The 16,458-nt window shown below is 34.5% G+C and overlaps 7 protein-coding genes across 7 annotated transcripts in view; 1 reads left to right on the top strand and 6 right to left on the bottom strand.

The window, feature by feature from the left end:
- Positions 1–661, top strand: part of NAEGRDRAFT_66459 (uncharacterized protein) — a gene marked incomplete at both ends in the record, with an annotated part of 2,583 nt that extends 1,922 nt beyond the window's left edge. Inside the window, 2 exons of the mRNA XM_002678301.1 lie at positions 68–484; positions 573–661. Coding sequence (XP_002678347.1) covers positions 68–484; positions 573–661 — 506 coding nt within the window. The remainder of the gene's footprint in view (positions 1–67; positions 485–572) is intronic.
- An 11-nt stretch (positions 662–672) lies between these two features.
- NAEGRDRAFT_79395 (uncharacterized protein) lies at positions 673–2,361 on the bottom strand (the record flags this gene model as incomplete). Its single annotated transcript, XM_002678388.1, has 1 exon — positions 673–2,361. The coding sequence occupies one exon, from the start codon at positions 2,359–2,361 to the stop codon at positions 718–720; it is 1,644 nt and encodes a 547-aa protein (XP_002678434.1). The 3' UTR covers positions 673–717.
- Positions 2,362–4,321: 1,960 nt separating this feature from the next.
- On the bottom strand, positions 4,322–5,887 carry NAEGRDRAFT_57766 (formate/nitrite transporter family protein). Its single transcript, XM_002678389.1, has 5 exons — positions 5,238–5,887; positions 5,076–5,198; positions 4,686–5,031; positions 4,554–4,645; positions 4,322–4,503 (listed from the first exon to the last, which is right to left on the bottom strand). Exons 1-5 carry the CDS (start codon positions 5,819–5,821, stop codon positions 4,341–4,343), a joined length of 1,308 nt encoding a protein of 435 aa, XP_002678435.1. The 5' UTR covers positions 5,822–5,887; the 3' UTR covers positions 4,322–4,340.
- A 380-nt stretch (positions 5,888–6,267) lies between these two features.
- On the bottom strand, positions 6,268–7,534 carry NAEGRDRAFT_66462 (uncharacterized protein; the record flags this gene model as incomplete). The annotated part of the gene is made up of 3 exons (XM_002678390.1): positions 6,268–6,531; positions 6,577–7,403; positions 7,504–7,534. 3 exons carry the CDS (start codon positions 7,532–7,534, stop codon positions 6,268–6,270), a joined length of 1,122 nt encoding a protein of 373 aa, XP_002678436.1.
- Positions 7,535–8,307: 773 nt separating this feature from the next.
- On the bottom strand, positions 8,308–11,773 carry NAEGRDRAFT_57767 (uncharacterized protein; the record flags this gene model as incomplete). The annotated part of the gene is made up of 1 exon (XM_002678391.1): positions 8,308–11,773. The coding sequence occupies one exon, from the start codon at positions 11,771–11,773 to the stop codon at positions 8,324–8,326; it is 3,450 nt and encodes a 1,149-aa protein (XP_002678437.1). The 3' UTR covers positions 8,308–8,323.
- A 775-nt stretch (positions 11,774–12,548) lies between these two features.
- Positions 12,549–13,992, bottom strand: NAEGRDRAFT_88206 (alpha-tubulin; the record flags this gene model as incomplete). The annotated part of the gene is made up of 3 exons (XM_002678392.1): positions 12,549–12,733; positions 12,773–13,412; positions 13,459–13,992. 3 exons carry the CDS (start codon positions 13,990–13,992, stop codon positions 12,549–12,551), a joined length of 1,359 nt encoding a protein of 452 aa, XP_002678438.1.
- Positions 13,993–13,999: 7 nt separating this feature from the next.
- On the bottom strand, positions 14,000–16,290 carry NAEGRDRAFT_57768 (vacuolar sorting protein 9 domain-containing protein). Its single transcript, XM_002678393.1, has 3 exons — positions 15,841–16,290; positions 15,469–15,776; positions 14,000–15,419 (listed from the first exon to the last, which is right to left on the bottom strand). Exons 1-3 carry the CDS (start codon positions 16,235–16,237, stop codon positions 14,067–14,069), a joined length of 2,058 nt encoding a protein of 685 aa, XP_002678439.1. The 5' UTR covers positions 16,238–16,290; the 3' UTR covers positions 14,000–14,066.
- Positions 16,291–16,458: the final 168 nt, after the last annotated feature.

A 16,458-nucleotide genomic window follows, 5' to 3' on the forward strand; every position in this document is an offset into this window, starting at 1 on the left:
ATCAGTCAAATACAGAAAACATTGCAAACTAAAGCTAGCACATCAGACTTATTCGTAGAAACTGTAGACAGGGAAAAGAGAAGGAATTCCATTGCTGAAGAGAAACTTCTTTCTGAAAACGAAACTTTGAGACAAGAAAAAGTTGATCTGTTGGGAAGAATCAGAGAGCTTGAAGAGAAGCAGAACAAGAGTGATGAACTTATTCGAAAGTTAGAATTGGAACTGGCCTCTTTCAGAAATAGAGAATCAATGGAAGTTACTGATTCAAAAACTGAACTAATCCTTAATGAGATTACTAACTTATCTGCCAGAAATCAAGATATGATTTTTAATTACATGCTTGAGATTATTCCAAATGAGAATGATTCCGAATCTGAACTATTCATTTCTCTCCTATCAAAATCTGTTTACAAATTAGAACCTGTTGATGAAAGACAGCAAATTAGCATGGCATGGGATAAGTTTAACTCCTCAATTATGAAACGTTTACCAAACTGCTACAAATTATTAATAGAAAACAAAGTTTACAAAGACAAATTCTTTGAAATTTTGAAGAATTGTCAAAGAATTAGTGATTTATGTGAACAGTCACGAATTCCAAAGATTAGAATGGAGTGGGGTTCGTCTAAAGCAGGAATGGAGTGTATCTGCCCAGGAATAATGGCTGCCAATAGAGTAATAGTCGATAGCATTTATTCTAAATATTTCTAATAAAGGTTATTCGAAATGATTGACAGCCATGTGAGTCATAAAGGTGACAGTGGTTGTTACTTGCTTTGTTGCATCTGTTGGTATAACATCCACTCTCAAAGCATTAGCAGCACTCAAAGACAATCTCACTCTAAATATATCTCCAATACTCATGGACGAAACATCCACTTTCAGATCTGCCTGAAATACACAACCCATCTCATCAACAAAATTAACCTTTTTGACAGCTCTATAAATTTTGATTTCAATAATAGATGCATCAGTATTCTTTACAAATTGCTTATCAACATAGAATTGATCAGTGATTTCCTGATTAATGTTAATCATTGAGGAAAATACTCCAGTGCAAACGAAAGGTTCAGCCGAATCTCCCTCAATTCTCTTAAGTCTCTTCTCATCATCCTTACCAAATTTAAATGCTCTCTCACTTTCAATACCATAGGCATGTTTTGATCTTCTGCATGCAATCTTGTCTGGATTTCTTCCCAAATAGGCAGCACCTTTTACAACAGATTCAGATCCAAATGAAGGAACGACAATTTTACCCTTTGCCAACTCTTGAAAGACTTCCATTCTCTTCATAAGAAGTTTGGATTGTGAAAAGCCACCAACAAAGATTAAATAATTATAAATATCCTTATCAAGAATAGAATTGACAAAATCTTCAATTTCAGCAAAAACTGAACCAAATACTTCAGTTTCTAATTCTTTCTTTGAAACTACAATGGAATCTAACTTGTACATTGAGTGACCTTTGAGACTTGGAATTGTGACTTTAAGTGGACAATATCCTTCATAATTAAACATTGTAATCTTTTGACTTTCCCATTGATTAGTAATATTTTGAATGTCAATGGAAGACAATGCAGAGTACAAATCGCCAAGTTTCGTTTTCAAATACTCTAACAAGAGTCTGTCTAATTTGGTACTTCCAGCATTGATTGCAGTAGAATACCTTGAACACTTTAATTTACCATTCAATACACTGACAGCTGTCACATCAACAGTACCACCTCCAGCATCAACAACCAAATATCTTTCCCCATCTTTCATTTGCAATTGACTTTTACATTCTTCCAAAATGTAAACAGCAGCAGCTTCAGGTTCCAACAAGAACATGAGAGTTTCTTCACCAGGATCTTCTTCTTCTACCAAACCAGCTTCAAAGAACACCTTTTTAATAACTTGAATGTGTTCTCTTTCCCAATTTGCAGGAACAGTTGAAACCCAACGAACAGAATGAGGATCAAGTTTATACTTGGTTAAAGCAGAAGCAGAGAATAGTTTCAAATAGTCTGCTAGAACTTTAACCACACTGAATGATATGCCATTCACTACCATTTCCTTATCTTCGTCTGGATCAATAAATAGAGCTTGTTTCATTCCTGTGAGAAAGTAATAGTTGACTTTAACGTCATCTGTCATGGCAAAGTATTTCTTGCTTGCTTCGTAACCAATGCTATCCACCTGGAGAAATGAATTGTATAATACACATGTCTTGTTTTTCAGTTGACTTTTACCATTTTCATCATCGTGTCTAACAGTTTCAGGTGTTTGTGAAGTTTGAGGAAGAACACAAATACCACTCAGTGTCGATCCTAGATCGAGAGAGACGTTTGTTTTAGTGAGTGTGTCAATGAATCCTACCATTTTTTTTAAATATTGGAAGTAAATTGACGTGTTGACATTGAAGGATGGTTGGGAATTGTCAAAGACGTGTGACAAAACTTGACGAGTGATACAAAAACGTGGTGGCAATTAATTGTATCAATTTTGAGCTGCTATTATGCTTGTCCAATTGGTTTATTATTTATATTGATTCCTTTAATTCAACTTGTTGCTTAGTTTGAACTACAGAATTAACTACTTGCTTTTCAGAGGAGTGATTAGAATCATTCTTTCTATCCTTAATCTTCTTCCACACAATTTCAATGAAATCAAACACAGCACGTTTATGTCTAACTCTAAAATCATGAACATAATAAATCAAACAACTACAATTCCAATACTTAAGGTCAATCAAAAATTCAAAAAGAAAAACGTACGCATTAACAAAAGATCCGCCAATAATGTTACCAATTGTTACTGGCAACAAATTCATAATGAAAAAGTCATAGAGAGTTACATTAGCTCCGTACTGTTAAAATCAATGAGAATTCTATTAACTATTTGTGGATTAGAAAACTTACAAGCATGCCAAGTGGAATATAGAATGCATTAGCGATAGAGTGTTCAAATCCAAGAGAAACGAATGACATTACAGGAAACCAAATACCAATAATCTTTGATTGTACTGTAGTAGCTGCTGTTGCATTGAAAACTCCCAATGTAACAAGCATGTTACAAATAATTCCCAATAATACTTGATTTCCAAATGTCTTATTTGTCTTGGCTTCAGCTAAATGTTTAATATATTCAATCCAATGAGCTGAGCAACATGGTTGTGGCAAATACATGAAGAGATAGGCAAATATAAAAGCTCCAAAACAATTAAAAATGTAGGTTAGGAATAAGTTCTTCGAAAATTGAGCATATCTAATCAATTTGAGTAAGCATCCAACAATTAAAACTTACTGGATGAGAATCTTCTTCGACCTCCAATTTCTCGAGAACAATCCAATCAATACAATCACTACATTTCCTGTAAACAATTCAGAACCAGTAAGATTGATCAAAATCAACCCAATTGGAAAGACACTATTCAAATAAATAAGCTCAATAACTTGAAAGAACTACTTACGCTCCACCAAAGAATTTTTGAATTCCAGGATTTGTTTCTTCCAAACCAGGAGAATTACCTGCTGTAATCACAGTTACTGCACCAGCCAGTCCTTTGAAAATACCAGCAAATAATGACAATATTATCAATTGATCAATTGTTAACTTTGATTTCCTAATACCATCTGCCTTGAATTTATCCAAAACCATAGCAGGTGTATTAAATAATACCAAATCTTTCTTCTCTGGTATTGGTGTTTCATCATGATGCTTTTCATCAGATAGATGATTACTTGTTAATGTCGATGGAATTGATGATCTCGACAAGACTCTCGGATTCTTTTCCAAGTCATTCTCCTCAACATCCAAAATAAATTCCTCCTCTTCTCCATGTTCAGTCGATGCTGAATTTGGGTGTTGTTGTGGGTGTTGTTGTTGTTCTAGTTGAATAGCATTAAATTCCTTGGCCACCTTGATCGTATTAAGGTTCAACAGCACTGGTGAGTGTAATTCCTCTCCGGATCCGCTCGCTGTTGATACGAGGTGGTGTTGTTCTTGTTCTTGTTGGCTCATGATAATTTGTCAGTTCCTCTCAATTTAATATGAAAATGAGCGAGACGACCTGTTGTGGTGTTTTTTTTTTGTTTCCTTAAACTCCAACACAACGGATTCTTGATTACGTTTGTGTGTTTCTGGGAAGGGGTACTTAAAAGTGAGGGTGAACATAATAAGGACCTAGAATAGTAATTGTTTCTGGTGGTTTCGGTTATTTTTTTCCATTGTTGTCGTCCATGATTGTTGGATGCAGAGCATAAATTTCGCCAAAAAAAGGCCTTTGAAAAAATGTCAGTTCGATCTGGTCATATTTGAAATTAGGTCAGCATTGTTTCATGAACCAGAGGCGGTTTATTCTAAACATGTTTTGAAGTATTTTCTTTCAGTTCAATATTTGAGTCGGTGTTCTTGTTGTTGTTGGATTTGTTATCTTTGATCCTTTTCCACAATTTTTCGAGACCATTAAAGATTGCTCTTTGATGTCTAACTCTATAATCATGAACATAGTATAACAAACATCTGATTATTAATTGTTTTAATTAACCATTAAAAAGAATTGATTAACTTACGCATTAAAGATGGCTCCTCCAATAATATTTCCAATCGTTACAGGAAGTAAGTTGCCAATGAGGAAGTCATACACTGTGACATTAGCTCCATACTTTTAAAATATATAGTAATCATATGAATCAGATACTTACATGCATACCAAGTGGAATATAGAATGCATTGGCAATAGAGTGTTCGAATCCAAGTGCCACAAATGACATAATAGGAAACCAAATTCCAATGACTTTGCCTCCTAGGGTAGTTGCTGCATTGGCATTGTAAATTGCTATAGTAACCAACATGTTACAAATAATTCCCAAGAGAACAAGACTTCCAAAGGTTTTTGTTGTTTTTGAGACGGCTGAATTTTGGATAAACGTTATCCAGTGAGCAGAACAACATGGTTGAGGAAGATAAATGAAAAAGTATGCAAACATATAAGCCCCCAAGCAATTGAAAATGTAGCTCACAAAGAGATTCTTTGAAAATTGTGCATACCTTGAATAATGTGTTAGAAAATTGAGCTCATGGATCTTACTTACTGAAGTAAAAACTTTTTGGCTCTCCATTTCCTTGCAAATAATCCAATCAAGAGAACAAGTACATTTCCTGTAAATAATTCAGATCCAGTAAAAACAATCAGCATCAAGCCAACTGGAAAAACACTACAACATGGTTATTATAATATGTTTCGAATAACTTACGCTGCTGCTAATAGCTTTTGCAATCCAGGATTCTCCTCCTCCAGTTTAGCTACATTTCCTCCTATTAAGGTAGCCATCGCACAAGCAAGTCCTTTGAAAATCCCAGCAAATAACGAAAGAATAATCAATTGGTCAATTGTTAATTTAGACTTTTTGATACCATCAACTTTCATTTTTTCAAGAACCATCTTTGGAGAATTAAACAATACAATATCAGGATGAGTATTGATAATCTGTTGTTGAATAACTGGTTGTTGTCCTGAATTTTGATTTGCATTTGTTGTCGTCGTCGATGACTCTTTAGAAGCCTTCACATTCTTTTCCTTCTCTCGAACTTCCACAATGTCGACAACAACCGTATCGACATCTTTGGTCGATTCTGGAGCCGAAATCTGCTGCTGCTGTTGCTGACGAACAATGGGTTTCTCCTGACTTTCTATTGGCTGCATATTCGTAAAAGATGAAGAACCAAAAGAATTTTGTTGTTGTACTTGCATGATATCATTCATCGAGTTGTTATTAGTAGTAGTCGAATTAGTATTATTAAAGAGGAGCATTGTATTTTCAGTTTGTGGTGGTGGCATTGCCGGATGATAACTCAACAAATTGATAGTAGAATCAATGGATTCGTCGCGGTAAAGGAGTTGTTGCTGTTGTTGAGTGGACATTTTTTTTGTGTGTTTGTTTTTTTAAAGAAGGAACAATGCTCAAAAAGGCGCGCTCATTACAAAAAGTAGCCGAAATGAAGTTTGCAGTACGAACTACTCAGATACAGCTGTAGTAGGGGAAACTATTTGGGAATAGTTCAGAATGGTTAGTAATCAGCACACTCGAGCACTTGAGAGAATGATCAATTGTGAGATTTTTTTTTTCAATATGAAAATAAATTATGTTTATTTGTGAAAAGCGGAAAGTACAATTGAGAGAAAGAGAGTGGAAAAATGGGGAATCAAGAAAAAGATTTTTTGCATGTAGTGGATTGGATTCGTTTACAGTTTAGAATAAAATTTCTTTATATCCGAAAGGTATCTTATTCCATATCATTATCAGATAAAACACTATTTGGTGCTGATCCAGATTTTTGCTTAATTAGAACATTTTCCTTAATAAATGTTGAAAGTGCGAGTGCCATCTTCTCATCTCCAGTAACATGTGGATGTCCATCACAACCCCATTCGTTTGGTTTCAATGTTCCCATAACTTTGGATAAATCATAGTAAAATACAGTCTTTCCATAATTGGCTTGTCTTTCAGCAATTTGTTTCACATATTGAATGTTACCAAGATGAAGTTTCTAATAAATTTCCAATAAATTTCAAACGAAAGAAACTAAACTTACCACAAGAACCAATTTCAAATTTGGATTCCTTACCAAATACTTTGCCTTAATAAGATCTATAACTTTCTGATAGCCAGCTCCAAATTCTTCCAATGAAGGTCTTGGAGGAGTACTAAAATCATTAGTTCCCAAAGAGATTACAACCAAATCTGGAACCACGGAGAAATTCCAAGGTTTTGTGGCATCGTTGGCCAAAGTTCTGCCATAGAAAAGTGGAAGAGGATCCTTGGAGACAGTTGACTTGTCGCCATAGTTTCTAACCATTCCTTTACCACTCCAACATTGAACGTGTGAAGTTGTGGCATTGAGATATCTGGCAGTTTTTTGGACGAAACTCTCATGAACATTTTCAGTAGCTGCTTCAAAGTGACATGGAGCTACTTTCAAATTTCCATATCCGCAACTAATGGAATCACCAATAAATTCCATCTTGAAACTTTTAGACGAAACTATTGGACTCAAAGATTTGATTAAGGCATCACTTTTCAAAATTACAAAACCAGAAAACCAAACAATTCCAAAACTAGCTTCAGTTCTCTTCTCAATTTCAACTTCGATATTATAAGAATTTGAAGATTGCCTTGCCCATTTGAATTCAACAGAATATCCACCATTCTTGGCATCTCTTGGTGTGGTTGCTGAAATGACAAGTGAAGTTAACAATGTCAAACGTTTGTGTTGATCGTTGAGAAGCCAAACGTTGGCATTGTAAAAGTTTTTAGTTTCTTTCAATTTGACAATTAGTGGAAGAGTTGGTTGAGAATTATCTTGAATGTAATATAAACGAGTAGCCATGGTAAAACCAGACCAATCGAATAGAATTTGGTCTCCTTGTGTGAAGTAACGACCATTCGAATAAATTACTTGTGGTGATTTAGCCGAAATGGTCAAGGAATAAACAAGGTGTGAACATAACAAGACACTAACAGCAATTAAACACAATTTTGAGAACTGACATTTTTTTTAATTATGTTTCGTCTAAATCGATTGTTGTAATCAACAAAGAGAGAATCATTGGTTCACTAATAAAAATGTTGTATTAAATTTATTACAAAAAACCAAGACAAAAAAAATGGCGCCACTCGCAGTTGCTGTTGGTTGTGAAGCTTTGTTAATCTCATCATGCCTCTTCGGAATTCATAAATCGATCAAGTACAAGCCTAAAAATTACTTTGGATTTGTATTATTATTTGCATCGATCGCTGTGGCTGCAGTGTTGGGTATTGGTAATTATGCTTCATTGCATCCATCACTGATTACTATTCATCCGATTGTGAGTGGTTATGTGACTAATAGTATTTTGCCACTCTTGTTACCATTCTCTGTTTATCAAGCTCTTGATTGTGGACCTGTTCGTATGTCAAAGAATGTTGGACAAGTAGTTTTGGGAGTGTTGATTAGTTTGATTGCTTTTTTGATTTATAATCCTAAATTTATTACTACTCAATTGGGTGTGGAAGGAGAGGTTATTGTTATTGGATCAGTTGTTTTATGTGTTGTATTTTCAATTTATGGACTTGTTGCTGGTTATTCCAGATACAGATGCAAGAATATGATTCTATGTGTATTGACAATGCTTTTGGCAGATACTATTTTAAGTAAGAATTTATTGGGAACCTTGAATATTAAGACTGACCCTTTTGGAAGTGTTGATGTTTTCCACATTATCTTTGCACTTGCTATGGTATTTTTAGGAAATGTATCTGGTGGTGCCACCTTTTAATGTATTATAGACTAAAATGAATATTTATTGTCCCAAGAATTGATCTTTCAAAGCTCTATAGTTGGAATATGACTTTCTCTTGTCAGCAGCTGCCTTTTCAATCTTTTCATCAAGCTCATTTTCATTTGGATCATCAGCCTTCATTTCTTCCAACATGAGTAAATCAGTAGTCTTCAAGTTATACTTGTAGAGGGAGTAAGCTAAATGGCTAGTGTTTGGATTAGCTTGTTTATGAACTGTGACAGCTCTACTTTGCATCTTCTTAATAACATTCAACATGGCAATAGCTCTCTTTGGAGTATACTTGCTGGTCATCTTGAACAACATAAAGTAAACTCTAAGACTAGCAGCAACATTGTTACAAATTTGAGCAAATGAGGTACATTTTGGAGTGTATCTTCCTCTAATTTGGAATGCAGCATGCTTGTATTGAATGATATCTCTTAAAGACATGAGCTTTTCATTGATTTCTTGTTCAGTGGCAATATTAGGAGTTGAAGCAAAGTGTTCCAAGTTGTGAATATTACTCAAAAGAATTGATTTCAAATTCAAAACGGATGCTTCAAGAGCCTTGATATGTCTGACATCTCCTTTGGTCATTGTTGGTTCTTCCTTCAAACATCTTTGAATGAAGAAATAACATTGGTTACACTTTTCCAATGATTGATAGCTCAAACGAGTCTTGTCAATATTCAATTTGAGGTATTCAGATTCAGCCAATCTATACAAGCTGAATACTTTAGTCTTGATACTGAATTGAGAATTGGTTGCAAGTTGGCAACAATATTTGATCATCTTTTCAGTGTTGTTACAACCATCAGCTTTGAAAATTGGTTCATATCTGGAATATAAATATGTCAACTTGAGGAGAATATTCAAATCCAACTCTGTAATATGCTCAGGTAAAATATTGTTCAACATATTTCTATTTGTACAAGCTCCTGGTGTAATTAGGGATGCTGAAATGTCACCATCAAGAGAAGAGGGTTGAATATCAGGCAACATGTAATCCTTGTTGAGGGTCTTGGCTGCCAAATACCTAGTCAAATTCAAAATTTCAAGAGAAGTGCCAGAGAAATACTTTTGTTGGAAGTACTTTTCAAATAATCTCAAGGCATGCAAATTGTTAGAATCTTTACAAAGATTGTTTTCAGCCTCTTTAACAATTTCATTCAAAACTGAATCGCCAATTGGTCTGAAAACATTTTCACTTCTAGTTTTCAAGATATCATCCATGAGACCGTATCCATCTTCACCTGGGTCCATTTCAGGATCAGCATTTTCAGCATGTTTTCTGTTCAACAAAGCCATTTGCAAATCTACCAATGGCCACATTCTTTCACCAAAACATTCCTTAAGTTCTGAATCCTTTTCAGTCTTCTTCTTTCTTCTAGAACCTTGAACCAATACTGGTACATTCCATCTCAAAAGAGTTTCCATTTCTACATCACCAGTAACTGTTGGAACCTGTTGTTGAAGGAAGAGCAATAAATTGATAGTAATACCCTTGATTGGTTTTACCATCTTGACTTCAATATCAAAAGAAAGTCTGGAATTGATATTTGTACCAACAATTTGTTCATTCCAACGAGTATCATTACCTAATTGTTCAATTTTGAAATTGAGAGCTTTTTGATTTTTCAAAACTGTCTTGAATTTAAAGTATTCATCAATTTCTTTCAATTCTTTACCATCAACTGTAATTTGAGCAGTCAAATAGAGTTGATAGGCATCCAATGTTTGTTTGGATTCATTACCATTGCTTGTACTTCTTTTACCATATCTTAACAAGAGGGATTGATCCAAATAAATGTCATATTGATATCCTGTAAGAGAAGCAAGAACTATTGGGTCAACTTCTAGCAAACTTAGCAATTCGAATGTCATCTTCTTCTTTGGTGTGAATTTGATGCATTCAATAATTGGATCACCATTTAATAAAACGATGGTAATAGAGTTATTTACATATTTGAGTTTGTTCAACAATGAGTAAGAATTGGAGTTACCAGGTACGTTATGTGTCATGGAAGCAGCCAAATCCAATCCCTTGTTAGGATCAGTTGGGAAGAAAGATGCCATCATAGTATTCATAATATTATTAGTAGCATCTGTACTTGTGGAATCAACAGATACATCTCCAACATCAAGAAATTCGAAATTTGGATTTTGAATGTGTTGTTGCAAAGTATCAAATTGTTTGATTTTCTTAGATTGATCATTATCTGTAATATTCTCATCTACATCATCAAATTTTCTCTTTGGTCCTCTTCTTTCATGTTGAAGAACATGTGACGGTGGAGGAGCTTGTTGAACATTTCTTGATGGTTGTTGTTGAACAGCAGTAACAACTGGAGGAATCATCTCCTGTTGTTGCTGTGGAACGATTGAAGAGGCAGCTGCAAGAATACCTGGTGATGTCTCAAATGCAGCATTATAGTCATAAGAGTTTCTGTAAAACATGGAATCTTGATCTGGGATTCTTAGCCATGATGTTAATGGAGTGGCAGGTAAAACTTCTTGTCCAGCAGGAATAACAAACTGTTGTGCATTGAATTGATTGTTAAGTGCAGTGTTAAATAACTGTTCTTGATTACTGTTTACATTGTTTGCTGGAGGAGTATTTCCATACTCAAAACATCCATCAGCAAACAATTCATCAAAATCATCAAACAATGTAACCTGTTTACGACCTGTTTGTTGTTGATACATTGGATTTGTTTGCATGTGGTGTTGTGGATAGTTAAAATTTGGGTCAGAAATATAGAAATTGGCTGGAGTTTGATTGTTGGATGTAAAAACATGTTGTTGTGGTGGTGGATTTTGGAATGTTTGAAGGGAAGGTAAAATGTTCTGTTGAGGAATTACAAAATTTGGTTGTTGTGCAAATGCAGTGCTAGTTGTGCTCGAGTGATGTTGTTGATTATTGGACAATTGGTGATGATAACCATGGTTGTGATGATGTGTTAGTGGTGGTAGATTGTTTTGATGTAAAGATCCACCATTCATGTTGTTGCTATGGAGTGGAGATGTGGAAACACCATTACTACTACTACTAGCATGTTGTTGATGAGATGCAACAATTGATGGCGGAATATTACTTGTTGTTGTTGCATATCCATTGCCATTACTGTTCATCTGTTGTTGAAGTAATCGACTTTGAATGGATGCTTGCAAGAGGGCAATTTGTTCCTTTTGTTGTTCAATCAAATCTCGTTGTTGTTGGAGGAGGAGAAAAGCCTGTTCATCACTCACATTTGGATTAGAGCTTCCAACCAATTGTTGTGTTTGACCCAATAAATTACCATACGACATGGAAGGAATAGAAGCAGCAGCACCACCATTTGCTGTATGATTCGGAAGCATATCTTGTAAAATCATGGAAGGTAATGGTTGGGAATGGCCATTGGTTCCTGGCGAGGAAAGTCTATTGTTGGTTGGTGAATGTTGATGATGTGAATGTTGCTGATTCATCATGTGACGTGAAAATGTCTATTCTTGTTAATAATAATGATAATAAATAGGGTTGGATAACGATATTACACCTAGTGGTCTCACAGTACAATATTCAAGTGTGGTGGTGTGAGACTATATAGAGAGAGAAGTAACAACTGTTTTGTCTGTTTCTGTTGTTCTTCTTATTAATCTTCTTCTTATCGACTTTTTACTATCAAATTCTTCTTCAGTGTTTACCCTAAACAATGAGAGTTTTTTTTTAAATTGTTTTTTGGGAGTTTTTTCTAGAAGGCAACAACGTCGGAATAAATAATCCCTCTAGGAGATGATGATGGACGTTGTGTTTAAAGAGCACTCAGATGGAGAGGGCAAATGTGTGGTTAGTAATGATGATAGTGTGCCTGGAAGATAACAAGTGCGTTCAATTTTTTTAACTAAGAGGACGAAAATTGTGTCCACCACCTCTTTCAATGCAGGTTTCTGCTGTAGAGTATAGGTAGCCAAAAATAGGTCAGCTTGGCTTCTAGAGAGAAAGGGATTTTGTTTGGTGCAACACAATAAAAGAAATTTTTGGATTTGGATTGAGGGTATTTTAATTTAACAGAATAAAGAACTTGTTCAGCAAGACGTAACATTGTGAATAGTTAGGTAATAGTGATGTTACTTCAGGTGTTTTGTGTACTTGGCGAAAGGTCATCTTCCAATAAACAGTGCCCTCTTGTGATCTCTTTGAAATGGAAGGAGCACACAAGCTTTGTGGAATACTAATTTATTAAGATTGATTCACTTTGTGAAATTATCTAGCAGAAGGTGGAGTCACTAATGGTGTTAATGGTGTTCTCAATTTTGCAGGAGGAATTGGTTGACCATTTTTAACACAAGAATAATCCTCCATTAATTGATCTACCTCGTCCATGGCTTCATGGAATTCACCTTCTTCCATTCCTTCACCAACAAACCAAAATACAAATGATCTCTTATCTTTTGAAGGTTAGATTTCATGTTTCAATAAAAACTTACAAAATAATTCCAAGAATCTGGTACGTAATTTTGTGAGTGGATCAACAATCGATGATGAATTGTTATAAACTTGAATATAATCTGAGAATGAAAGTGAGCTATCTGATAAATTTTCTGATTTCTTTGAGAATATTTGGTGATGGAAATTATCTGTTGGTGTTTTCAATTCATCTGACTGCTCCAAAAATTTAAAGGCAAGGTCAGGGGAAAAGTTTCCTCTCAATGCAATATCCATCAATATTGATTTTGAACCAAAGTGATCAGTTGCACTCATTTTACAATCATTAGTAAAGAGATCCGTAAAATTAATTTCAGAACTGACGTTATCGACCTTTTTGAAAGTACTAGCAATAATATTCAAATTCTTGTAAGGGCTCAAAATAGGACAGGTTGAATTATGGAATCGAGTTGGTAAGGTAAATGTTGAAATAGTTTGTGAAATAACGTCATTTACATCTCTATAATTTGGTGATGGATTCCCATAACTCCTGCAAACATTGTACAATGACTCATTGTCCAAATTGAAAATATTAGTCATGTTATTTCTTTTCAGGTCAGCTAAAGTCAATGCTGTATTGTATGGTTCAACAACTTCTGTCTGGAAATTTTCAGAAGGAAACACACTGAACGAAGTTTTGTTCTATAGATGAATCAATTAGTTAAATATTGAAAGAAATTTCACTTACTAATTCTGGATAATCATCTTCCAATATTTCAACAATGAAGGAGCTAGTTCCTGAACCAGTTCCACCTTCCATCGAGTGAGTCATTACAAAACCATCTGGAGAATCACACGCCTCTATCATCTTTCTCACTCTCTCCTTAATATAGCCTTTGAACGCTCCTCCAATTGTAAATTTACCTCTAGCAAAGTTACTTGCTGAATCTTCCTTTCCCTTGATCAAATTCTCTTCCTTTAATAAACCCGAAAGGCTTGGATCTTTCTTCACTTGCTCAACAGTGCACTCATCAGTGTCGATGAACAAGCAACGAGCATGTAATTTATTCTCCTCCCTCATACTTTCATCATATAATGAGGTTAAATTTAAAGAGCATAATGATGACGGTGGTGTTGTATTATTATTCAATAATTGATTGGTGTTGTCTTGTTGATAATAGCCTTCACCATTAACGTGGTGTTCCTTTCCGAAGAGTTTCCATAATCGAGATCCGATTTGATTACCACACTGCCCAACATGAAAAAAGATCAGTTCAGACATTTTTTTGTTGTTTATTGAGTGAGACATCCTAGATAGTTGAATGTTTCACATGTGGTATGATTTATGGTGATGATTTAAAAGTTGTTTCTGTTTCGAGAGGGTAAACCATAAGGCATTGAATTTTGTCTGGAGAGTGAGCTATTGCTGCCTGTGTTTGAATTGGCAAGGTTATCTTTGCTGCTTGTTGTTGCTGGCTGAGCGAGGACGAAACTCTTAATGACGGCTATGGATTCTAATTTACGTATTGACATTCTCTTTTCTCGCTCCTCTTGACGTTTTTGTTTGAGAGCTAAACTTCTTTGAGTATCTCGTGGGGAAAGGAGTCCAGATAATTGGTCATCAGCCGAAAGTAAATTATCTGTAATTGAAGTATCTGCATTACCATCAAAGGAAACAAACGAACGAGAAGGTCTTGGCTTTGATTCATTGATACTTTCAGAATTGAGTGGAGAATCTACAAGTGGAGAGACAGGGGAATTAAGGAATGGTTCAATATCTAGTTTTTTAAGTGATGGTTGACTAGGTGATTTTTTGGGAGTTTCTACAAGTTTTCTATACTTTTTCCATTTGCTTTCATCCTTGGCATAAATTTCCTCTTTCAAATAATAAATTGTAGCATTGAGAGTTGTAACACTGAAGCCATACTCTGAAACTCCATGTTCTTCTTCCAATTGATAATCTTGCATGTAATTGAAATTGGTAATCATGTTGGGAATTTGTGCTCTTACTAATACATAAGCAAGGAGAGGGATCATATCATCGGTGGTAACAAATTCAGTCTTGCTATTCGCTTGGTTAAATCTCGAAATACTATTCACAATCTTGTCTGTTGTATTTTTTATACATTTCATCTTGTCGAATGGATTTCTTGCTAAATTAATGTTTTCAGAAAGGAATGTAATAGCTTCCAATTGATCACATCTGAAACTATTTCCAATACTCAAAACATCAAATAAATCGTATGCAGCTGTTTCTTCGTCTTCCAAAACTGAGCAAGCAGCATTAATTGACATGCAAACATGCAAGAAATTCTTGTCCTCTGAATAATAGGCATACTTTTCTAAAAATGGGAATAACTTGTCATAAATTCCTTCCAATAAAACGCCATGTATAGCATTCTTAACATCCTTATCTTCCTCAGTTGACAAGCTCACATTTTGAAACTCTCCATAAATTACTTGGTAATATTCCATAATCTTGTCAGGTATTGAACTGTGAAATCCTCGTAATAATAAATAATTAAAATTAAAATGTTGAATTGATCGTTTGAGTTTGTCGTTATAGGCCTTATAGTTGACATCTTGAAGAAATTGATGATATTCCTCAACAGTTGTTGGTCGTTTTTCTGTCCATTTGGCTGCTTCACTACCACTTTCAGAGTAATCATTATACTCATTGAGTGCTCCTATTGATATTTGTTGATGTTCCTATAACATTAAATTTTAATATATAACATTTAAAACTAGATCAACTTACATCTGCTATACACTTGTCAACAAACAAGACCTTATAGGGTTGATATTTGTCATTATAACAAGTTTCCTCTTTCAAGACAAAAACATTAAAGCTCTTACTAAATCCCTTTCCTGTTTGCAATACATTTACAAAATCAAAAGAATTTTCTTCTGTTGAATTAAAACCAACTCCGAGAGAGGCAAGAGATACATTCTTCTTTTTCTGTCTGGATAAATTTTCATAAAGTTCCGAATTTTCACAAATTTGATTTCCTCTATCGGTAACATATTCTCCAATGAACAATGGTGAATTGGAAAGAATGTGGTCCTCTATCATGTGGTTACACATAAGAAATACAGCAGTTAGGAATTTAATATATCAAAAGAAACCTACTCATAAAGGCTTGAAATTTAGCTCCAGAATATTTCAAAGTATTAATTACATAATTCAATTCATCATCAGGAGGAATACAAATAGTCTTTTGTGCATCTCTACAAGATTGAAGATATTGTTTACTTTCCGATAATATGTCCCAGAATAATGATGAATCAAGATTTAAATTTCTCTTCCTCGCAACTCTTTTCCTCTTTGATTGCATAATAACAGGTGCTTCCTCTGATACTTTTGCTTTTGACAAATCCTTTTTTTCAAATGTCAAATCCGAAGGAGATTTGTTAATATTATTATTTATATTATTCTTGGCAAATTCTCTTTGAAACCCAGAGGCAGGCAATGATGAAGACATTATAGAATTCTGCGATCCGACTCCTCTACTTTGCCTATTCATCATGATGATTAATTAATAGACGTTGTTGATCAAAAAATAAAAATGATGAAACTCTGTGGTAGCAATTCTTTTGGATTTTTTTTTGATTAATTTTTTCCAGATAATGCGGAGTTTTTAAGGAGTTTTAAACTATTGAATTTCAACAAGATTTCGAATTGATATTGGAAATAGTTTTCAAAATCTCTCTAATACATTGTAGTAATTCATTTCTTCACTATGAATCA

Source organism: Naegleria gruberi (genome assembly GCF_000004985.1).
Source record: "Naegleria gruberi genomic scaffold NAEGRscaffold_18, whole genome shotgun sequence".
Taxonomy (NCBI): Eukaryota; Heterolobosea; class Eutetramitea; order Acrasida; family Naegleriidae; genus Naegleria; species Naegleria gruberi.

Bases quoted from the DNA above. Each gene is read 5' to 3' on its own strand.
- NAEGRDRAFT_57766 (XM_002678389.1), bottom strand. From the start codon at position 5,821: ATGCCACCACCACAAACTGAAAATACAATGCTCCTCTTTAATAATACT. The intron at 4,646-4,685 runs GTAAGTATCTGA...ATATTTTAAAAG, and splicing joins ATATTCCACTTGGTATGCAT to TATGGAGCTAATGTCACAGT. The intron at 4,504-4,553 runs GTAAGTTAATCA...ATTAATAATCAG, and splicing joins GGAGGAGCCATCTTTAATGC to ATGTTTGTTATACTATGTTC.
- NAEGRDRAFT_57768 (XM_002678393.1), bottom strand. From the start codon at position 16,237: ATGATGAATAGGCAAAGTAGAGGAGTCGGATCGCAGAATTCTATAATG. The intron at 15,777-15,840 runs GTAGGTTTCTTT...ACCACATGATAG, and splicing joins TAAATTTCAAGCCTTTATGA to AGGACCACATTCTTTCCAAT. The intron at 15,420-15,468 runs GTAAGTTGATCT...TTAATGTTATAG, and splicing joins TTGACAAGTGTATAGCAGAT to GAACATCAACAAATATCAAT.